Source organism: Plecotus auritus (genome assembly GCF_963455305.1).
Source record: "Plecotus auritus genome assembly, chromosome: 9".
Lineage (NCBI taxonomy): Eukaryota > Metazoa > Chordata > Mammalia > Chiroptera > Vespertilionidae > Plecotus > Plecotus auritus.
The window spans coordinates 59,372,253-59,393,959 of record NC_137783.1 but is presented as its reverse complement, the minus strand read 5'-3'; the positions used below and the strand labels follow the sequence as shown (position 1 = coordinate 59,393,959).

The 21,707-nt window shown below is 42.5% G+C and overlaps 1 protein-coding gene across 2 annotated transcripts in view; it reads right to left on the bottom strand.

The window, feature by feature from the left end:
- ERCC6 (ERCC excision repair 6, chromatin remodeling factor) overlaps positions 1-21,707 on the bottom strand; it is an 88,508-nt gene that overhangs the window by 22,670 nt on the left and 44,131 nt on the right. For both annotated transcript variants that reach the window (XM_080640176.1, XM_080640177.1), the window contains one exon: positions 14,238-14,373. In XM_080640176.1, coding sequence (XP_080496302.1) covers positions 14,238-14,373 — 136 coding nt within the window. The remainder of the gene's footprint in view (positions 1-14,237; positions 14,374-21,707) is intronic.

Sequence of the window (21,707 nt, the reverse complement as noted above, 5' to 3'; positions counted from 1 at the left end):
ATCACAGACAGCTTGCTCAAGGAAACTCTGAGAGACAGAGGCCCCATTACTAACCCCCGCTTTACAGATGAGGAAACTGTAGCTTAGAGAAAGTAAATAACACATCAGGTCACACAGCTGAGAAGTGGTAGAGTCAGGATTTGAATATAGGAAGGCAGCCAATTCTAAAGCTTATTAACTAAATGTTACGCAACACTGCCTCTTACTTTACCATAAAAGAAAAAGAATTCTAAGGGAAAATTACATGTAATATACATTCCAGTTCTTAAAATAAATTATTAAAACAATAATTAAGTAAATATTAAAACACTATTAAATACTAATGAAAACTGTTAAAAAATAAAAAGGGATATATTAAGTGTTATTATAATTCCAGTTTAGTTTAAAAAAAACCTAGAGTGAGAATAAGGGAAAATAAAAGTGTACTAAAAATCCTACCCTGTCCAAGGGTAGAATGGGGCTTAGGTGATAGATATAGTTTAATTTCTTAACCGCAAGAGAAAGATACATTGAAATACATTTGTAAACCATTTATGCCCACTTACTGATTCATATTTGCTACTCTGGCATGAATATGAAAAAAAAAGAAATAAGATTATAGAACTAGCATACCACTGTAGGGGAAAGAAGACGAAACATGCCAGGGGTCTCCATATGACACTAGAGGCCCGGTGCACGAAATTCGTGCACGGGGGAGGGGGAGAGGGTCCCCTCAGCCCAGCCTGCACCCTCTCCAATCCGGACATCCCTCTCACAATCCGGGACCACTGGCTCCTAACTGCTCACCTGCCTGCCTGCCTGGTTGCCCCCAACTGCCCCCCCCCAGCCGACCTGGTCGCCCCTCACTGCCCCCTCCCTGCCGGCCTGATCGCCCCCAACTGCCTCCCCTGCGAGCTTGGTCGCCCCACGCAGCCTGCTGTTCAGTCATTTGGTCGCCCCTCACTAACCCCCCTGCCGGCCTGGTCACCCCACGCAGCCTGTTCGGTTGTCTGTTCGGTTGCGGTGGTCGCTTAGGCTTTTATATATATAGATACCAAGGAAATGCAAACAAAAATAGAGCAGGATAAGAAATAAATATCAGACAAAAAGAACTGAACAGAAAAAAAGAAGGATATTTTATATTTTAAAGGAAACAACATAAAGAAAGAAGAGCCATGAAACTTTACCTACCAACAAAGCACCACAAGACAGGAAAGCAAAGTCCTGAGTGCTACATTGACAAAGTGGCATAGCCACAGCCTTCAGGGGACCTGACCACTGCCTCTCAGAGTGTGACAGATCAGAAGAGAAAAAACATTAAAGAAAACAAAAAATTTAAAATTAAGATACAAGGGATTTGAGTGCATTGTGGCTCTCAGCAGTGCTCAGACCACACGGGGAACAACCCTCTTCACACCTCAGAAAGGCTGGGCCCAAACCTAGCAGTCTGCTGAAACGGGAAAATGATAGGATGGATAACACAAAAATTAGTGAATCTTAAAGAAAAAACCTGACAGAAATGAAAAAGCAAAAAACTAAACAATTCTTTGAAAAGACACAACAAAACAGACAAACCTCTAAAAAGTCAACCCAAGAACACACAGATGCAGATACACAGCATGAGAACTGGCAAAGCAGTGTCACTGCAGATGCAGAGAACACAAGATGCTAGAGAACACAAAATACTAGCCAAGGGTGCGTGCAATCTAATGCCAAAAGATCACATCAGACAGGAGACGACTGTTGACAAAATAAGTCACCAAAATGGACTCGAGAAAAATGAGACAAACCAATCAGTATACTACACCCAAAGGTTTCATGAGTGAAGTAGGAATCCATACTGTTAAACTGTCCCAAAATACAAAAGTTAGAATAAATTCCAAATCATTAATATAAAGCTAGCAAAACTCTGTTTTCAAAACTGACATACACATTAGAGATCCATTACTTTATAAATAAAATTTAGCAACATAAGAATAGATAAATATCAGGAAATCTAATTCAATAATTCATGTAAACACAATCATATAAATTTTTACAAATTTAATATCTTAAAAATTGATATTATCTCAATAAACTATGCTTAGAATATTTTTAATTAGAGTACAAAAGGGTATAACAAGGGCCAAGAAATTTATGAAATAAAAATAAAAAGGAGGATAATAAAAAAAACTTCCAGCAAACAAAAGCCCTAGGCCAGATGGCTTCACAGGGGAGTTTTATCAAACATTCAAAGAAGAACTAAAACCTATCCTCCTCAGACTATTCCAAAAAATTCAAGAGGAAGGCACACTTCAAAGCTCTTTCGATGAAGCCAGCATTACCCTAATCACAAAATCAGATAAAGGACGACAAGGAAAGAGAATTACAGGCCAATATCTCTGATGAACATAGATGCTAAAAATCCTCAACAAAATTCTAGCAAATCAATCCAGCATTACATTAGAAAGATCATACACCATGACCAAGTGGGATTTATTCCAGGGATGCAAGGCTGGTACAATATCTGCAAATCAATAAACGTGATACATTACATAAACAAATTGAGAGAGAAAAATCACATAATCTATCAATTGATGGAGAAAAAGCATTTCACAAAATCCAAAACCCTTTCCTGATAAAAACTCTCCAAGTGGGAATAGAGGGATAATACCTCAATATAATAAAACTAGAGGGCCAGTGCACGGAATCGTGCAGCAGTGGGGTCCCTCAGCCTGGCCTGTGCCCTCTCGCAATCTGGGACTCCTCGGGGGATGTTGGACTGCCGGTTTTGGCCCAATCCTCGCAGCCAGGCCAAGGGACCCCAACGGTGAACGAATCCATGCACTGGGCCTCCAGTATGCATATAAGATCTTTGGTTAATCTCCTTCCACCCTCCCCCCTGCCCCCTTCCCTCTGAGATCCATCAGTCTGTTTCCATGCCTGTGTGTTGAGCATCTGCCCACTGGTGGCCAGTGTGCATCACAGCTACCGGTCAAACAGTCTCTTAGGCTTATATATATACTAGAGGCCCAATGCACGAAATTCGTGCATGGGGGTGGGGAGGGTGTCCCTCAGCCCAGCCTGCACCCTCTCCAATCTGGGACCCCTCGAGGGATGTCCGACTACCCGTCGGACATCCCTCTCACAATCCAAGACTGCTGGCTCCCAATTGCTTGCCGGCCTGCCTTCCTGATTGCCCCTAACTGCTTCTGCCTGCCAGCCTGATCACCCCCTAACCACTCCCCTGCCAGCCTGATTGATGCCTAACTGCTCCCCTGCCAGCCTGTTTTCCCCTAACTGCCCTCCCCTGCAGGCCTGGTCACCCCTAACGGCCCTCCCCTGCAGGCCTGGTCACCCCTAACTGCCCTCCCCTGCAGGTCTGGTCACCCCTAACTGCCCTCCCCTGCAGGCCTGGTCCCCCCCAACTTCCCTCCTCTGCCGGCTTGGTCACCCCTAACTGCCCTCCCCTGCAGGCTTGATCGCCCCCAACTGCCCTCCCTTTAAGGCCTGGTCCCTCCCAACTGCCCTCCCTGGCTTGTGGTGGCCATCTTGTGTCCACATGGGGGCAGGATCTTTGACCACATGGGGGCAGCCATCTTGTGTGTTGGAGTAATGGTCAATCTGCATATTACTCGTTTATTAGCTAGGATAGAGGCCTGGTGCATGGGTGGGGGCCAGCTGGTTTGCCCTGAAGGGTGTCCCAGATCAGGGTGGGGGTTCCCTTGGGGTGTGGGGTGGCCTGGGCAAGAGGCCTGTGGTGGTTTGCAGGCCAGCCACGCCACCTGGCGACCCAAGCGGAGGCCCTGGTATCTGGGGTTTATTTATCTTCTACAATTGAAACTTTGTAGACTGGAGCAGAGCCAAGCCTTCTGCTTGCTCCATGGCGGCAGCCATTTCTTTTGGGATTTATGTATCTTCTATAATTGAAACTTTGTAGCCTTAAGCGGAGGCCTGGGCTGGCCAGGGTGTGCGGAAAGCTTGGCTTCCTCCATCTCTGGGGGCAACCCTAGCCTCCTGCTCTTTCCAGCTCCATGGCTGCTGCCATTTCTGTTTGGATTTATGTATCTTCTATCATTGAAACTTTGTAGCCTTGAGTGGAGGCCTAAGCCGGCAAGGGCAGGTGGAAAGCTTGGCTTCCTCCATTGCCGGGGAAACCCAAGACTCCTTCCTGCTCTCTGTGGCCGCAGCCATCTTGGTTGGGTTTATTTGTATATTCACTCCTGATTGGCTGGTGGGCGTGGCTTGTGGGTGTAGCGGAGTGATGGTTAATTTGCATATTACTCTTTTATTAGATAGGATAGATCCTTATATGACAAATCTACCGCCAACATCATACTTAATGGGCAAAAACTAAAACCATTCCCCCTACGAACAGGAACAAAACAGGGATGCTCACTCTCACCACTCCTGTTCGACACAATAATGGAAGTGCTAGCCACAGTGATCAGACAAGAAGAAGAAATAAAAGGCATCCAAATTGGAAAAGAACTAAAACTGTCATTATTCACAGATGATATTATATTGTACATAGAAAACCCTAAAGACTCCATAAAAAAAAACTACTAGATTTAATAAATTAATTTGGCAATGTAGCATGATACAAAATTAACACCCAGAAATCTATCGCTTTTTTTATACACCAATAATGAACTCACAGAAAGAGAAACAAACAAACAAAAAATCCCACTTATCATTGCACCAAAAACAATGAAGATACCTAGGAATAAGCTTAACTAAGGAGGTAAAAGACCTGTACTCAGAAAACTACAGGACATTGAAAAAAGAGATAGAGGAAGACAAACAAATGGAAGAATATCTATCCCATGTTCATGGATTGGTAGAATCAACATCATTAAAATGCCCATACTACCCAAAGTAACCTATAGATTTAATGCAATCCCCATTAAAATACCAATGGCATATTCACAGACCTAGAACAAACTCTCCAAAAAATCATATGAAATAAGAAAAAGACCCTGAATAGCTGCAGCAATCCTGAGAAAGAAGAACAAAGTTGGAGAGATCACAATACCAGATATCCAGCTGTATTACAAAGCCACTGTCCTCAAAACAGCCTGGTACTGGCACAAGAACAAACATATAGACCAATGGAATAGAACAGAGAACCCAGAAATTGATCCAAGACATTATGTTCAATTAATATTTGACAAAGGAGGCAAGAGTATACAATGGAGTCAAGCAGTCTCTTCAATAAATGGTGTTATGCCCTAATTGGTTTGGCTCAGTGGATAGAGTGTTGGCCTATGGACTCAAGGGTCCCAGGATCGATTCCAGTCAAGGGCATGTACCTTGGTTGCGGGCACATCCCCAGTAGGGAGTGTGCAGGATTTTTCTCTCTCATCAATGTTTCTGACTCTCTATCCCTCTCCCTTCCTCTCTGTAAAAAATCAATAAAAAATATTTTTAAAAAAATAAATGGTGTTGGGAAAATTGAATAGATACATGCAAAAAAATGAAACTAGACTACCAATTTACACCATACACAGAAATAAACTCAAAATGGATAAAGGACTTAAACGTAGGACAGGAATCCATAAAAATCTTAGAAGAATCCATAGGCAGCAAAATAGCAGACATTTGTAGCAACAGCTTTATCAACTGTTAGGACAATGAGAACTAAGGAGAAAATAAACAAATGGGACTACATCAAAATAAAAAGCCTCTGCACAGCAAAAGAAACCATCAACAAAACAACAAGAAAGCCCACTTCATGGGAGAACATATTTGCCAATGTCATATCTGATCAGGGCCTAATCTACATAATTGTATAGGGAACTCATATATCTTAACAAAAGGAAGATAAACAATCCAATTAAAAATGGGCAAAGGACTTAGACACTTTTCGAAAGTGGATATACAGAAGGCCAACACACATGTGAAAATATGCTCAAACTCACTAATCATCCAAGAGATGCAAATAAAAACGACAATGAGATACCATCTCACACCTGTCAGAATGGTTATGACAAGTGCTGGCGAGGATGGGGAGAAAAGGGAAAACCTCATGCACTGCTGGTGGGAATGCATACTGGTGCAGTCACTGTGGAAAACAGTATGGAGTTTCCTCAAAAAATTAAAAATGGAACTCCCATTTGACCCAGTAATCCCACTTCTAGGAATATATCCTAAGAAATCAGAAACACCAATCAGAAAGGATATATGTACCCCTATGATCATAGCAGCACAACTTATAATAGCTAAGATTTGAAAACAGCCTAAGTGCCCATCAGCAGATGAGTGGATTAAAAAACTCTGATACACCTACACAATGAAATACTATGCTGCTATAAAAAAAAAAAAAAAGAACTCTTACCATTCGCAATAGCATGGATGGACATGGAGAGCATTATGCTAAGCAAAATAAGACAATCGGAGAAAGATAAACATCACATGTTCTCGTTCATTTGTGGAATATAATGAACAACATAAACTGATGAACAAAAATAGATCCAGAGACATAGGAGCATCAAACAGAACCTCAAACTTCAGAGGGAAGGCAGGAAAGGGGGGCGGGGTAAGAGATCAACCAAAGGACTTGTATGCATGCATATAAGCATAACCAATGGTCACAGGCACTAGGGGGGTGAGGGCATGTGCTGGGGGTTGGGAGTGTCTGGGGAGAGGTCAATGGGGGAAAAAGGAGACATATGTAATACTATACATAATACTTTAAACAATAAAGAATTTTTTAAAAAATGAAGAGGAAATTGTCTTCTCATCTGCCACAATAAACATAACACTTCAGAGCCAATAACACTGCTTTAGAGAATAACTATAACACCTGTGCCTATTAAAGGTTCGACAGGTGAGAGCTATAACATTATGACTGGTATTTTGCCATCTTCCTATTCACAATTTTCAGTGCCTGCACAATACTACATTAAAGGCCACCCTGACTTAACCATTTCCTGACTTCCTACTTATGATGAATGCAGCAGTAAATACCTCCGGGCTCACACTCCTTCATCGATTCCCCCTGACTACACCACTACTCTGCTGGCACCGCCACCAGCTGCTGTCAAAAGACACAGCGTTCCACCTCGAGCACCACAGCCCACCTCCCAGAACTTCTAGAAGCAGTGATGATTTCAACAGTTTCTTCACATCTAGATTTTCCACGGAGATTCTGGCAGCTAGAATTCATGAAGCAGGTTGGGCATGAGACAGACGATAGATAGCAAACGGAGACCCGGACTGTTCCAGGGCGAATTTTACTCCAGGCACAATGCTGTGTGCGTGCACAGAGAGAAAAGGAGATGAAGACAACCACAACTGTTTGGGGCCTGAAATACACCAGAAGTTAAGTCACTTATACCATTTCCACTGGATCATGGCCCAGCCCTGCAAACGTGGACTCTGCGATCCCGACTGCTGGACGCAGAATCCCCTGGATCGCTCTGGACAGCACTTCACCAAGTTACACAAATGAGATTCCAACCTCTCAAATATGTAGCCCTGGTACCATATTTAGCTTCTTTTGTATGTTTAAGGATTAAAGTTTATCTTTTAAATTTTGTAATGTTAGCTATAAATGTATAATGAGTAAGGATTAAGAAGATACTTTTAGAAAAAGAGTAAGTAAAATATTAAAATGCCCCCATTGAAAAGATAACCTCCACACACAATAGCTACTAGTAAAAACACATCCAAGACTATTTGCTTTCACCTGATTCAATCACAGAATTCTGTAACTGCTAAGACTGGAGTTTCAATAATGGTGAATTGTTGAATATTACGGATGTCTCTATCCAAATACTTAAGACAAATTATCTCGGGCGGTTTCAAATTAAAAGCTTGTAAAATATGTAACCTCGTTCCTAGTTTTTGCAATTAATAGGGTACGTCTGCAATTAGCCTGACTTACTGAACGCAGTGCTGCTGTCATTAAAAGATGTCTGTGCAAGAGCTGCTGTTATTACGGAGGCTCAGGAGACCAATCGCTCCTAGAGGGCAAACAGTGGACTGGTAGGAAACAAGAGCCATAAATCACACTGTCAGGCGCCGAGAGCGGAGGGGAGCACCGGCACATGAAGGCCATTCCCGGCAAGCACAGCATGGCAGCTTCCCAGGCAGGATTTACTGCACCTGTAATTAATTAAAATTTCCTTCAAGCTAAATCTTTAATAAACAAGGATTTGTGCTGACAATGAAGAAAAAATGGCTCCAGCAACTTAATTTTACAATATACCTCACAGAACAAGCATAGCATCTATCATTCCTTGTATCAGGTGAACATACCATCTCTGAAGTTAATAGGAATTACATCACTTTGCGTAATAATTTGTGTACTTGGAATGGGTCTGAAATATTTAGGATGCTGGAGGCACCGTGTGGCCCTTTTCTTTTATTTGTTGTGGTTTCTCGCTCTTCCAGCTTTTTTAAAAGCCAAGTCTTTTTACTCTAATGTTTCAGAAAACAGGACTTTTAAAAGAGCACACGATAACAGTTTTATCAGATGCCCATGTTTTGTGTGGTTTGTCCTTTAATCACACGTTGTAGTTCTCAAAAAGAATTTTAACATTCTACTTCATTGTTTCCATTTGGGGCCAAATGTCTGGACACGAGGAAAGGTCTATCCATGAATGACCATGAACATTTTTGATGCATTTATATGGAATCATCAGATATGCCAGAATGTATTTTCTTTCTCAACAACTAACATAGAGACCTACAATATTCTTTGTTTCTAGTAGCAAAAATTCCCCGAGTAAATGTAAGCTTTGCACATGCCATTTCACAGGAAATCAAGCTGGGTTCATAGAGGCTAAGTGACTTGCCCAAGATCACTAAGTGATCAAATGATAGATCCAAGATTCAAACCCTGGTCTGGTAATTGCAGAATCTATGCTTTACACCTTTAAGCCATTGTATTTCTCACTCTTTTTTAAAAAATATATATCTTTACTGATTTCAGAGAGGAAGGGAGATGGAAAAAGAGATAGAAACATCAACGATAAAAGAAAATTATTGATTGGCTGCCTCCCACACCCCCCCCGCCCCCCCTCCCCCCCTCCCCACTGGGGATCAAGCCCACAACCCAGGCACGTGCCCTTGACCGGAATCGAACCTGGGACCCTTCAGTCCTCAGGCTGATGCTCCATCCACTGAGCCAAACCAGCTAGGGCTATTTCTCACTCTTAAGCCTCTAAATGCCATGAAATGATCAAAATAAGATAAAACCCTTTAAATTATCTAAAATGTTCCACAGAATTACTATACCCTATGTAGAAGTATAAGGTGAGACATAAAGTGACAACTGTTTCAGAATATAAGCAAGAAACTTCTCGTTATACATTTTCAAACAAACTGAAAGAAAACTCCTTAATAATTAAATAAATGTTTCAACAGAGTGTTAAAGATACCTACTGTGAGTTATGGCAGAAGTATCACAAAACTACCTTCTTTTATTATCTTTTCATATATTTTCTTTCCCCAACAAAATGGTTAGCTTTTCAAGGCCAGTTAAAACCATATACCCATTTTGGGAAGCCGTAACTGCATCAAAAACCTGGAACATCATGTTTATAATTATACAACAAATAAATACTAATTGACTGACGCATTAGGTTTGTCTATATTAGAAAAAAGGGACCACAAACATGAGAAAGGGAAAATTTTTGACTCCTATTAAATATGATTTTAACTGACCATTGAAGGAGATTCAAAAGACTAGAAATGACTTTATCTGGTTGGACCATTTGGTTGAATATATTAGTCACACATTTTTTTTTTTTTTTTTTTTGCATGGTAGCTGGGTTTTTATTTGCTATCAAAGAGAATATGAACAAAGATAACATAACATGGTAATAGAGGTGGGAAGCTAACAGGCTATTTAGAGAAGAAAAAAAATAGATGCACCCCATTTAGAAATTGTTTGTTCATTTAAATGTTCTCTAAATGCAAAATTTTCAAAATTTTATGTCATACCAGCTACAACAAATCATTATGAAAACTAGAGGCCCAGTGCACAAAATTCATGTATCGGAGGGGGATGTCCCTCAGCCCAGCCCACACCCTCTCCAATCTGGGACCCCTCGGGGGATGTCCGGTAGTTGGACATCCCTCTCACAACCCGGGACCGCTGGCTCCTAACCGCTCACCTGCCTGCCTGCCTGATTGCCCTAACCACTTTTGCGTGCCAGCCTGATCGCCCCCTAACCACTCCCCTGCTGACCTGATTGATGCCTAACTGCTCCCCTGCCAGCCTGATCGCCCCCAACTGCCCTCCCCTGCCGGCCTGATTGCCCCCAACTGCCCTCCCCTGCCAGCCTGATTGCCCACAACTGCCTTCCCCTGCCATGACCTGCCTCCTCCACCAGGCTCCTCCTCCGCTGTGCACGTGGCCATCTTGTGATGGCTATCTTGTGAGGACATTAGGGCGTGATGCATGAGGGCGTGACGACCACCTAGGTTATTATTAGTATAGATAAAGATAAATCTATTTGAATGGTAAACAGAACAATTCTGGCATGATTACTCTGTTAAGTATTTTTAAAGAGAAATTCTCTTCTCTTCCCTATTTTCCCCACCCTGAATGTCCATATGCCAAAGCACCACTGTTACATTTAGACAGGACAACCAGTGGGCACAGAAAGCTGGAGAAAAGGAGTCTTAGCCAATAAGGATGGAAAGGAGGGCAGACAATAGATGCAGGGTGAGAAGCTAGACTGGCAAAATATTTGAAATATGATTAAGAAACATAAATTCTATTGCAATTGAACGCACTTCTAAACCAACAGGTATGCATAGGATGGCAAAGATCTATACATACAAGTATGACAGGACAGAGCAGAGGGATCAAACACCACTTGGGTGCCTGAATCCAAAAGCCAGTTCTGATCTTGGCAGTGTTACTAACAGGCCTGGGTAAGGAATTAACACATTTTTGATGTATCATCACAAATAGCAAAATGATATTAGCATTCAAAATAAATGGATTCTAAATCAAGAGTATGGTTTGAAAGAGAACATCATTTTGATCTTTCGCTTGACAGCTTACATCTTTAGAGATCTGAGATACATTTTTGTTTGGTTTTTAAAGAAACCTGAAGTGATCTGCTTTCCTACATAATCTCCAGGTCATACACACACATACACACACACACACACACACACACACACACACACACACACACACACACATATATTTATATTTTATTGATTTTTACAGAGAGGAAGGGAGAGGGATAGAGAGTTAGAAACATCGAGTAGAAAGAAACATCCATCAACTGCCTTCTGCACACCCCCTACTGGGGATCGAGCCTGCAACCAAGGTACATGCCCTTGACCAGAACTGAACCCGGGACCCTTAAGTCCGTAGGCCGGCACTCTACCCACTGAGCCAAACCAGTTAGGGCAGATCTGAGATATTTTGTAACAAAGAAGGAACAGTAGAGTTAAAGGTCAGAATAAAATCACAAGTCTACTGCTTTTCCTTCAAGTTTAGAAAGGAACTTCAAGTTAAAGTCCTTGTTGAACTGCAAAGCACTAAGAAAATTATGAACAATCACATGTCAGCATGTGTCAGTGTACGCAAAACAACCTCGGAAGCTAAAATCACTATAAACAGAAGTGAAATATCTGTCCTTAAGCTTTTGCCCTCTGAACAAGTTAAGGAAGCAAGCTTTACCAAGAAACAGTGACCAATATCAATGCTACTTCCATTAATGAGTCAATGTATTTCATTTACATGCAGGGAGTTCTTCAGGTTATCCTATCTAATAAAAGAGTAATATGCAAATTGACCATCACTCCAACACACAAGATAGCTGCTCCTATGTCAGTGGTTGGCAAACCGCGGCTCACCAGCCACATGCGGCTCTTTGGCTCCTTGAGTGTTCTAATGCCACTTCTTCAAAATAGACTCACCCAGGCCGAAAACCAACTTCTGTGCATGGGCCATGAAGTTTCAATTGCACTGTACGTGCACGCCCACACGTGGTATTTTGTGGAAGAGCCACACTCAAGGAGCCAAAGAGCCGCATGTGGCTCGCGAGCCGCGGTTTTCCGGCCACTGCCCTATGTGGTCAAAGATCCTGCCCCCATGTGGACACAAGATGGCCAGCGGGGGGGGGGGGGGGGGGGCTGTTGGGAGGGACCAGCCCTGCAAGGGAGGGCAGTTGGGGGCGATCAAGCCTGCAGGGGAGGGCAGTTAGGGGTGACCAGGCCGGCAGAGGAGGGAAGTTGGGGGCGACCAGGCCTGCAGGGGAGGGCAGTTAGGGGTGATCAGGCCTGCAGGGGAGGGCAGTTAGGGGCAATCAGGCTGACAGGGGAGCAGTTAGGCATCAATTAGGCTGGCAGGGGAGTGGTTAGGGGGTGATCAGACTGGCAGGCAGAAGTGGTTAGGGGCAATCAGGAAGCAGGCAGGCGAGCAGTTGGGAGCCAGCAGTCCTGGATTGTGAGAGGGATGTCTGACTGTCCGTTGAGGCCCGATCCTACCGGGATCAAGCCTAAACGGGCAGTCGGACATCCCTTGAGGGGTCTCAGATTGGAGAGGGTGCAGGCTGGGCTGAAGGACACACACTCCCATGCACAAATTTCGTGCACCGGGCCTCTAGTAATTGCAGAAGATACACAGGTGAGCCGTGATCCAGGTGAAGGTGTGAAATATATACACTTCACTAGCCCAAAGAAAAGCATAAAGATGGACATATAAAAATTTTGCCTTTTAAAGACAAACATCAACTAATGGATCTTTCTACAGAATTTTGCAAAACAAAACATTAAGAGATGTCAGTAGACAATGGAAGTGAAAAAAGGAATACCCAGGCTTACAAGGGTGGTGACAGGATGGTTATATTTTGACTAGAAAAACAATAGAAACTGTTATTTTTGCCCTGGTGGGTTTGGTTCAGTGGTTAGAGCATCAAACCTCAGACCAAAGGGTTGAGGGTTCGATTCCCAGTCAAGGAATCAGTTGCAGGTTTGCCAGCCATGGTAGGGGTGTGTGTGTGGGAGGCAACCAATAAATGTGTCACTCTCACATCGATCTTTCTCTCTCTCTCTCTTCCTCCCTTCTACCCTCTCTAGAAATCAATGGAAAAATATCTTCAGGTGAGGATTAAAAAAACACACCAAAAAACCCAAAATTGTTTATTTCCATGCTGCTAAAATATCACTTTTAAAAATCACCGCATTATATTTTAACTCAGTTTATATTCCATTTATCCTTTAAAATTCAAGGCAATGTCAGTTGGTTTTAACAACAGCTAGTATAAGTAAGATTGCATCTCACCAAACTTGAGCTACCAAACTATGGATAGTAATGATTTACTTCCATCAAAAGTTCTGCTTTCATAATCACAAACAAGTTGGGAATTTAGAAGAAAGGAGTACTGGCAAAATTACAGAAACCCTGGGGTCTAATGGCTCATGTGGGTCTCCCTCAGAAAGGCCAACATTCACCAGCTCTTTCATGGTCCACGAGAGCTCACTCAAGAGCTCCGACACTCAGGAAAAAAAGTACTCAGAATAAACTGCCACTTCCCGTCAATAAAACAACCTGCGAACCCACAGTGAAAACATGTAATTATTATTTATTCCACAAATGCTTATAGGGCACTTGGGATACAAAAATGCGGAACACACAGTCCCTACTCTACGCAACTTACAGTCTAGATGGTGAGACAGATGATAATAAAAAAAGCATAACACAACACATCTATGCTACCCCTAGGAATACAGATAAACCTCCTTTTAGATAATGTGGTTAAAGTTAGGAATAAGTGAGGAAACATACTATCAAAATACAGTGATTATAATTATATGACAATCAAGGATTCAAAGAACAAAAAACTAAAAAGCAACAATGCAAACTGTGAAATTCTCAAAATGGCACGTTGTTCTTTTGTTCATTGAAAACATGTTTTAAACGCATATTAACAAATGCTTTCTCCAATTAAAAGTTATTATGACCTTTTATACCCACCTTCCTAAAACCATTTGAAGCCCCCAATACTCCCAATCCTCCAGGGGACTGTTCGTGAGCCTGCCTTACGGTCCCCCTCATGCTCCCAGGCTGAGCCCTGTCTGTGCCCAGCAGGACAAACAACATGTCTCATCACCACTAGGGGCTGGAATGATAAGCCTACACTCACAATTGTTTTCAAAATATACAGCTCAAATTAAATCAGTAACAGTTTAACTGCATGAAGAGAAACACAGAAACACACACTATACATGGGTCAAAGAAAACAAGCATGTAAATGGAATGCTTTAAGATGAAACAAAAAGGTGCTGAAGTGCTGTGCTGTTACCTTTCTGTGGGTGTAGGAGCCGGTTTCGTGTAGAACTGCCACTCTGAACGGAGGCCACCATGTGTGAAATTCCTTCACCCACTGATGCATCACTGTCGTAGGGCAGACAATGATTGTCGGACCCAACCCCTCAAACCTGCACCAAAATGTCCAAGAAGAAAATACAACCATAAATGACAGCGCAAGGATGATCAACTGCCAAAAAATTAAAAAAAGAAACAAAAAGAAAATCCAAAAAAAAAAAAAAAAAAAAAAGGAAAATCCTAGCTATGGAAATTTGATATGTCCTATAAAGAAAAAGCTGCTAAGGTTAAAACCTCGTCAGTGAAATCCCCACCATCCCATTCATCAATTGGTGAATGTAGGTATTAAGAGAAAACACTAGCTAACACATTGGAAGATAACATCTATGCTCAGTGGTTGAGCATTGACCTATGAACCAGGAGGTCACAGATTGATTCCTGGTCAGGGCACATGCCGGAGTTGCAGGCTTGATCCCCAGTGGGGGATGTGCAGGAGGCAGCCAATCAATGATTCTCTCTCATCATTGATGTTTCTCTCTCTCCCTCCCTCTCTCTTCCTCCCTGAAATCAATAGATTTTTTTTTTTTTAAAAAAGATAACATTTAAAGTAAAGGAGAATCAAACAAAAATCATGTAATAAAAATACTTTTCTCTCCTCTATTCCAGATTAATGAAGAGATTATACAATGTATCTTAAACTAAGGGAACACAAGAGTGCCTTCTACTTGTTTGATCCTTTATAGTTTACCACAAGTTTTCACCCACAAAATTCCAACCAGCCTCACAGCCCTGGAAATAAGCCGGACAGAAATGCTCGGGTGTTCAGAGCCCAGAAGGCTGACATGCCAAGGCCACGTGGTCACCAGGAGATGGGCAACGCCTAGAAGTCAGTCTTCTGAGCGCTGCAGTCTGCTCTTCCACATGCTGCTCGCTTCCCATGTGATAAACACATGGAGGAGCATCATAGTGGCCATCGCTAGTGGTAAGCCCAGGCCAGCGAGCAAGCGCCTGTTCTTGTGGAAACAACTGAGCACCACAACCAAGAGCCTTCCCAACAACGCCCCTGTCCACCCAGCAATCCCAAAGAAGCATCTGTCCATGGCGGGGAAAGGGAGCCTCTTTTTCCTATTTATTTCCTCTTTCTACTTGCACACGCACAAATAAAGGAAGGGTTGACTAACCCATCCTGTTCTTCAATGCAGCATAGGTCAGCGGTTAGGACTGCCTGCATCTGAATCCCAGCTCTGGACACACTAATTCTGTGATCTTGGGCACATTACTTAATCTCTCTGAACCTCAGTCTCTCATCTTAAAGTGGGAATAACAGTACTGATCATATGGTTTATGTAAAGATTGAATCAGTCAATATCTGTAAAGTGCTTACAGTCAATATTGAACCACACAGTAAATACTGTAAGTGCTTGTTAAAGAAGATGGAATATCATGTAACCATTAATATTCTTCCTGAAGAATATTTTAAAATCTGGAAAAATGTTCATAGTAAGTCTTCTAAAAAAAGACTTACACATAGGTAGCTGATAGAGGGGTTGTGACCACTATCCCAGCATGCCTTTGTCCTAGCTCCTGCCTAACAGAACCAGTGCTGTGCAGCATCCACGCTTCCTTCCCAGAGGTGTGCCTGCTGGGACTCAGCACTGTCTGGCTGTAGTGAAGAAGGGAGAAGCAGGAGTCCCGATTCCTCTCAGACTGTCAGCACACACCACTCCCCTGGCAATGCTCACCGGACCACTAAGGGGCCTGGGAACACTGGCTCACCCAGTGATGGTAGTCTCCCCTTATCTATGGTTTCACCTTCTGCATTTTCAGTCCAAAAATGTTAAATGGAAAAGTCCAGAAATAAACAATTCTAAAGTTTTAAACTATTCTGAGTAGTCAGACTGTGATGAAATCCCACATCCAGCTTCAGCCGTGCGTCACCCCTTCAGCCAGTGTACCTGTGCTGTATACACTTCCACCCATTAGTCACTTAGCAGGCATCTGGGCTCTTGCATTGACTGTCGTGGTACCACAGTGCTTGCATTCAGTCACACTCATAGTGGCCTGTGCTATGGCACCCTGCCCACACCACTCACCTCCTTTCCTCCTCAGGTACACACCACACCATCCCACATCATCACAAGAAAAAGAGGGTGAGAACAGTAAAAGAAGACATTTTGAGAGAGAGGTCACATTCACACATCTTTACTGTAGTACATTGTTATAATTACTTTATTTTGTTATTAGTTACTATTGTTCATTGCTTACTGCGCCTAATTTATAAATTAAACTTTATCATAGGTGTCAGGTATTCACTGGGGATCTTGGAACACACCCGTGTGGATGAGGCGCTGCACCTTCTCAGCTGGGGAGCGTTTCCTCTGTTGGTCTCCTGCTGCATGTGCACAAGGAACTAGCCCAATGGCCACAGGGCAGCTGGGCTACAGTGCAAAATCTTATGACCACGAGAAATGTGAGCACCTGGGTCCCTAAGGACATCACAGCCTACTGACCAGGCTGGGTTACTGCCCACTCCTGCAGTTTTCCAGGGATAGCACACATACTGGGAGAGTTTAACCTACTTTGAAACCGGGCTTTATTTAGTTACAGTCAAAAGATCCTGATGCGCTGTAAACCACAGGTAGCTGAGTCTACCCCTCCTGCCTTCTCTACCCTCCTGTGACAATAGAACAGTGTCCCTTCTCTCATCGGAGACCAGCCCCTGGGCCTTGCTATGATCCCGGGCCCCACCACAGCCGCCCACCCATTGCTGGCTGCTTTATCTGCAGTCTTGCAGGGAGTCGGGTGCTAGTAAGGGCATAAGTGAATATTAAGCACCTTGAACTATGGGGATCTTAACATTAGACTCGCGCAGCTCCTGCTACAAGAGGAGCCAACACTGTCCAGACACTGCTGACCTCCATGGCCCTCTCCCTCATTCTGGAGCAGTCTCAGGCACTTTTTAAACTGCCCTTCTTCCCCTCCCCTACCTTTTTCTGCCCAACACAGTGTTGACTAAAGTTAGATGTACACTGCACATTCTTGCCCCATGTTATCTAATTAATTCCCATAGTTTCAATTACTCCCTCTACACAGATGACACCAAATCTAGGTCTCCAGCCCAGATCTCCTTCCTGAACTCCACAGTATCATATGCTTGGATGTCCAACTGCTGTATCTCCACTCAGATGTCCCCATGGCATTTTCCCCCCAACACCCTGCCCTCCGCATGTCTCCTAATCCAATGGAAAGAACTGTCACCTATTCTCCAGGTGCCCAATTTGGAAATCCAGCCCTCACTCCTGGTCAACCCCTCTTGCTGTCCACCATATCCAACCTATCGAGTTCACGTCACGTCTGGCTCCTAAATCCCTCCAAAAGCCACCTGCCTGTGCATCTACACTGCTGATGCTCAGTTCTGGCCACTATCATCTGACCTAGTTACTGTGTGTACTAGCATGATCAGTTCAAAAAAGCAAAATCTGAATGCTTCATCCCTTTGCTTAAAAAAGCCTTTTAATGTCTGCCTGTTGTTCTTGGAACAGTTTAAACACCTAACCTGGCCTATGAGACCACGAGGATCTGAGCTCTGCTCCCCTCATCAGCCTCACCTCTCATGGCCCCATCCCAACATATGCCCCGAGGCTTAGCACTCCACCTGCCCGCACTGTCTTCAGTTCCCACAAAAAGCACAACCTGGGCCTCTCACTCTTTGCCTCACCCCTTCCTATCCTTTCATCCTCGCCACTGTCCATTTGTCCTGCAGACCTCAGCTGCCTCTGTAGCTTGTCCTGTCCTTCCTCTCCAGAAGGGCTAAGGACCCCGCTGCGGTGCAGCACACTAATGAGGACCTGTACTAACCAACCCAATCACAGCACCCTCATTCCTAAGCGCCTTTCTTCAAACCATCTCAGTGCCTGAGCCACAGGAAGGAATTAATGAATACTGGCTTTATTAAATAAAAATATTTTTAAAGGTTGGCAGAAAATATATTGAAATGTTAAAAGAGATAATTTCTGAGTTGGGAGATCATATGTAATTTTTATTTTCTTGCTACAGCTCAATAAATGATACCTGAACTTAAAAAAATTATAAATCAGAGTAAATCACAACAGTGCTTGAAATAATAAAAACAATATTGTGCAAAACTGAAAAATACCTTGTAGTTCTAATAGAAAAACAAGCCATAACCTAAACGAGGCTTACTCTTATACTCCAATGTGACAGAGTCTCCACCTGCTTCTAAACCCTTTCAACCTGCAGCTTCAGTCCCTGCCCTGACCTCTGCTCTGCTCAAGAGCTGGGGCTACAGAAGTCAGAGGCTGCAATCGACTCTGGCACTTCCTGCAGAATTCCCCACACATCTCTGCTTCTCACCAAGACAGGTCCTGGGAGAGTGTGCCTCTGCCCTGGCCCCTTCTAAGACAATATTCCTTTCTAAAGGGATTAAATGCACCAGCTTATATCCTCCAAGGGGAACAAGAGTTACCATCAATATGTACTTAGCAGGAATTAGGAAACAACCATTCGAATCTGTCTAAAATAGTTAAAAACAAATTCATTTTCAAATAAGCATAAATACACACATATGGGGTTTTTATTAGGTTCTACAGCAGTTTTTCTCTTTCTGCAAACTGCTATAATGATGACTCACATTTTGTCATTTAAGGCCAATATTACATTCTGGCTGAACATCTGCGTGAATTATTACGCCCTTCAATTTCTGTCATTCTTCCTTTATTTAAAGACTATGGAGGTTTACAGGCTGAGTGGACAGCTAGGAGCAATACCAACCTTGTTCCTGAACCAAAGAAGGAGCAATCAAATTCATTCACAGTCACATCTACTACCCTACCCTTTCCAGCCCTCAACACTGGTGAGATGACCACTAGAAGTGCCAAATATCCTAGAGCCATGGTTGGCAAACTGAGGCTCGCGAGCCACATGCGGCTCTTTGGCACCTTGAGTGTGGCTCTTCCACAAAATACCACGGCCTGGGCGAGTCTATTTTGAAGAAGTGGCATTAGAAGTTTAAAAAATTTGGCTCTCAAAAACAATTTCAATCGTTTTACTGTTGATATTTGGCTCTGTTGACTAATGAGTTTGCCGACCACTGTCCTAGAGGATTAGCATCAATTACCAAACTGGCTACAGCTCCTTTCATCCTCGATGACCATTGATTACCTCACAAATTTAAGACAAGCCAATAGTGCCAGGGTCAAATATGTCAACCTGCAGGATGGAAATCTGCTATTCACAGCCTAGAACTTACCAGAAATTACAAAGTAAAATATTTAATTTTGAAAGTTTATTAACTTTTTCAAGCCATTTATTTGTAATTAGAAATTTACTAAATGATAGTTAAGACTTTAAAATATTATCTGAAGTTTGAAAGATAATTTCTTTCCTCTCCATCATAAAATTTGGGGTGTGTCTATCATAATATGAATGGCAAAGTGAAAATAAGATAGTATGTGCATTATGAACTGGGAACACAGTGACCAGTATAGATTTTTATTAACCACATATCATATGTTTCTTCCTTCTTAAAAACAAACACACATATACATTAAAATAAACCACCCAAAATGTCTTTTACCACGAAGTTTCTTCTTGCTATCACAGAGACTCACACTATTTTAATGATCATGGGCCTTAAAATTACAACACTAAGACCAAGTTAGGGCCCCAAGCTGAACAGCTTGTAGCAGTTTGGGGGAAATGTGCACAGCCAATAAACCAAGGCCGACTCATATCACCTGACAACTCAATTTCATTTGAACTTCACTTGACTATTCATCTGACTCTTTTCCTTTAGGACATGAACACGGAGGAAAACTCCAAATTCATTCCGTTTCAGAAGAGGACATGTTACAAAGCTGTTACAGAGTTTGCTCTGGCACATGGGAGTGGGGGAACCCTCAGTGCACCTCTATTCATACAGAGCCTCGTTGTTCTGATGATATACAACCACATTCTGGGAAGCATTTGTACCAATACTATTTCAGTGAAGACCATCTGGGCTGTAGTCCAACATGTCACACAATTTCATTATGGAAAGAGGATATGCGCATCGATAGCTAATTGATTACAGCTGTTCTCATCATTAGCCCTGACTTCGCTCCTACCATTGTCACTGCTCGGGAGGCATGTTTTAATTTTTAGATCAAAATTACACTGCAGGGATGACTTTAGGTTTCCTAGGCCCAGAGGACTGGGTTCCATACAGGTTTCATGATAATAGGAAAGGAAAAGAGGAAAAGACATGGGAAATAAGAAAATCCCAGAAATTATTTAAGGAAAGAAAGACAGTCCTAGAAAACATCTAGTTATCAAACAACAACAACAACAACAAAAACCAAGTGGAGTTACCGAGCCAAGCCCACCTAAGAGCCATTTAGAACAGAGAAAGCATTTTTACAAATCTAAACTAATGGCAGTCTTAGAAAAGAAAACATTAAATTCAACTATGACTTTTCCCTGGGCTGGAATGTCTTCACCTGTTTCCAGGCAAAATGTAACAGAATTCTAAGAGGTTTTGAAGAAAAACCTCTTCTTCCTTGCAATAACAACAAAATATTTAGTATTTTAAAATCACCAAGTGTTTTTTCCCTTTCCCACATTTACATAAATATTTCTAAAACTTTAAATACTCCTCATGAGAAGTGTTGACCTGCTAAATTAATAAGAGAGTAAGGGATAAAAACAAAGCACTAAACTCTGAAGGTAAAAAGTTCTTCACTCAGTAGCCCATGATTTGTATTTGGCTCTCTGCTATACACTGTCTGTGAGGAATTGGAGAACAGCACAACACAGGGACTTTCTGCAGTTGTGACTTCAGACACACTGATATGATTTTAAAGGTGTCTCCAAATCATATCTAGAGAGTGCCTGAGGTTTCTACCACATAACCAGCAGGTAAATATCTTGCTTTTACTCCTTAGATAAGGCTACTGGACTCTAAGAAGCTCTCAGTATTATGCAAAGTGAAATAAGCCAGTCAGAGAAAGACAAGTATCACATGACCTCACATATGTGGAATCTAATGAACAAAATAAACTGATGAACAAAATAGTTCCAGAGACACAGAAGCATAGAAAAGACTTATGAATCTCAGAGGGAAGGTGAGGGAGGGTGAGAGGTGGGAAGTGATCAACCAAAGAGCTTGTATGCATATATGCATAACCCGTGGACACAGACAATAGGGTGGTGAAGGCCTGGGGGAAATAGGGTGGTGAAGGCCTGGGGGATGTGGGAGGCAGGGAGGTGGGCTAGAAGGGGTTAATGGCGGGGGAAGAGGGGACATAAGTAATACTTTTAACAATAAAGATTTTAAAAAATAATAAGCTCTCAGATTAACTGGCTTCAAGAATAAGCCACATAATTTACCTAGCATTATTTTTCCCAATACTAAACTATACAAAGCAAATTTACAGCTTAAATATGAAAA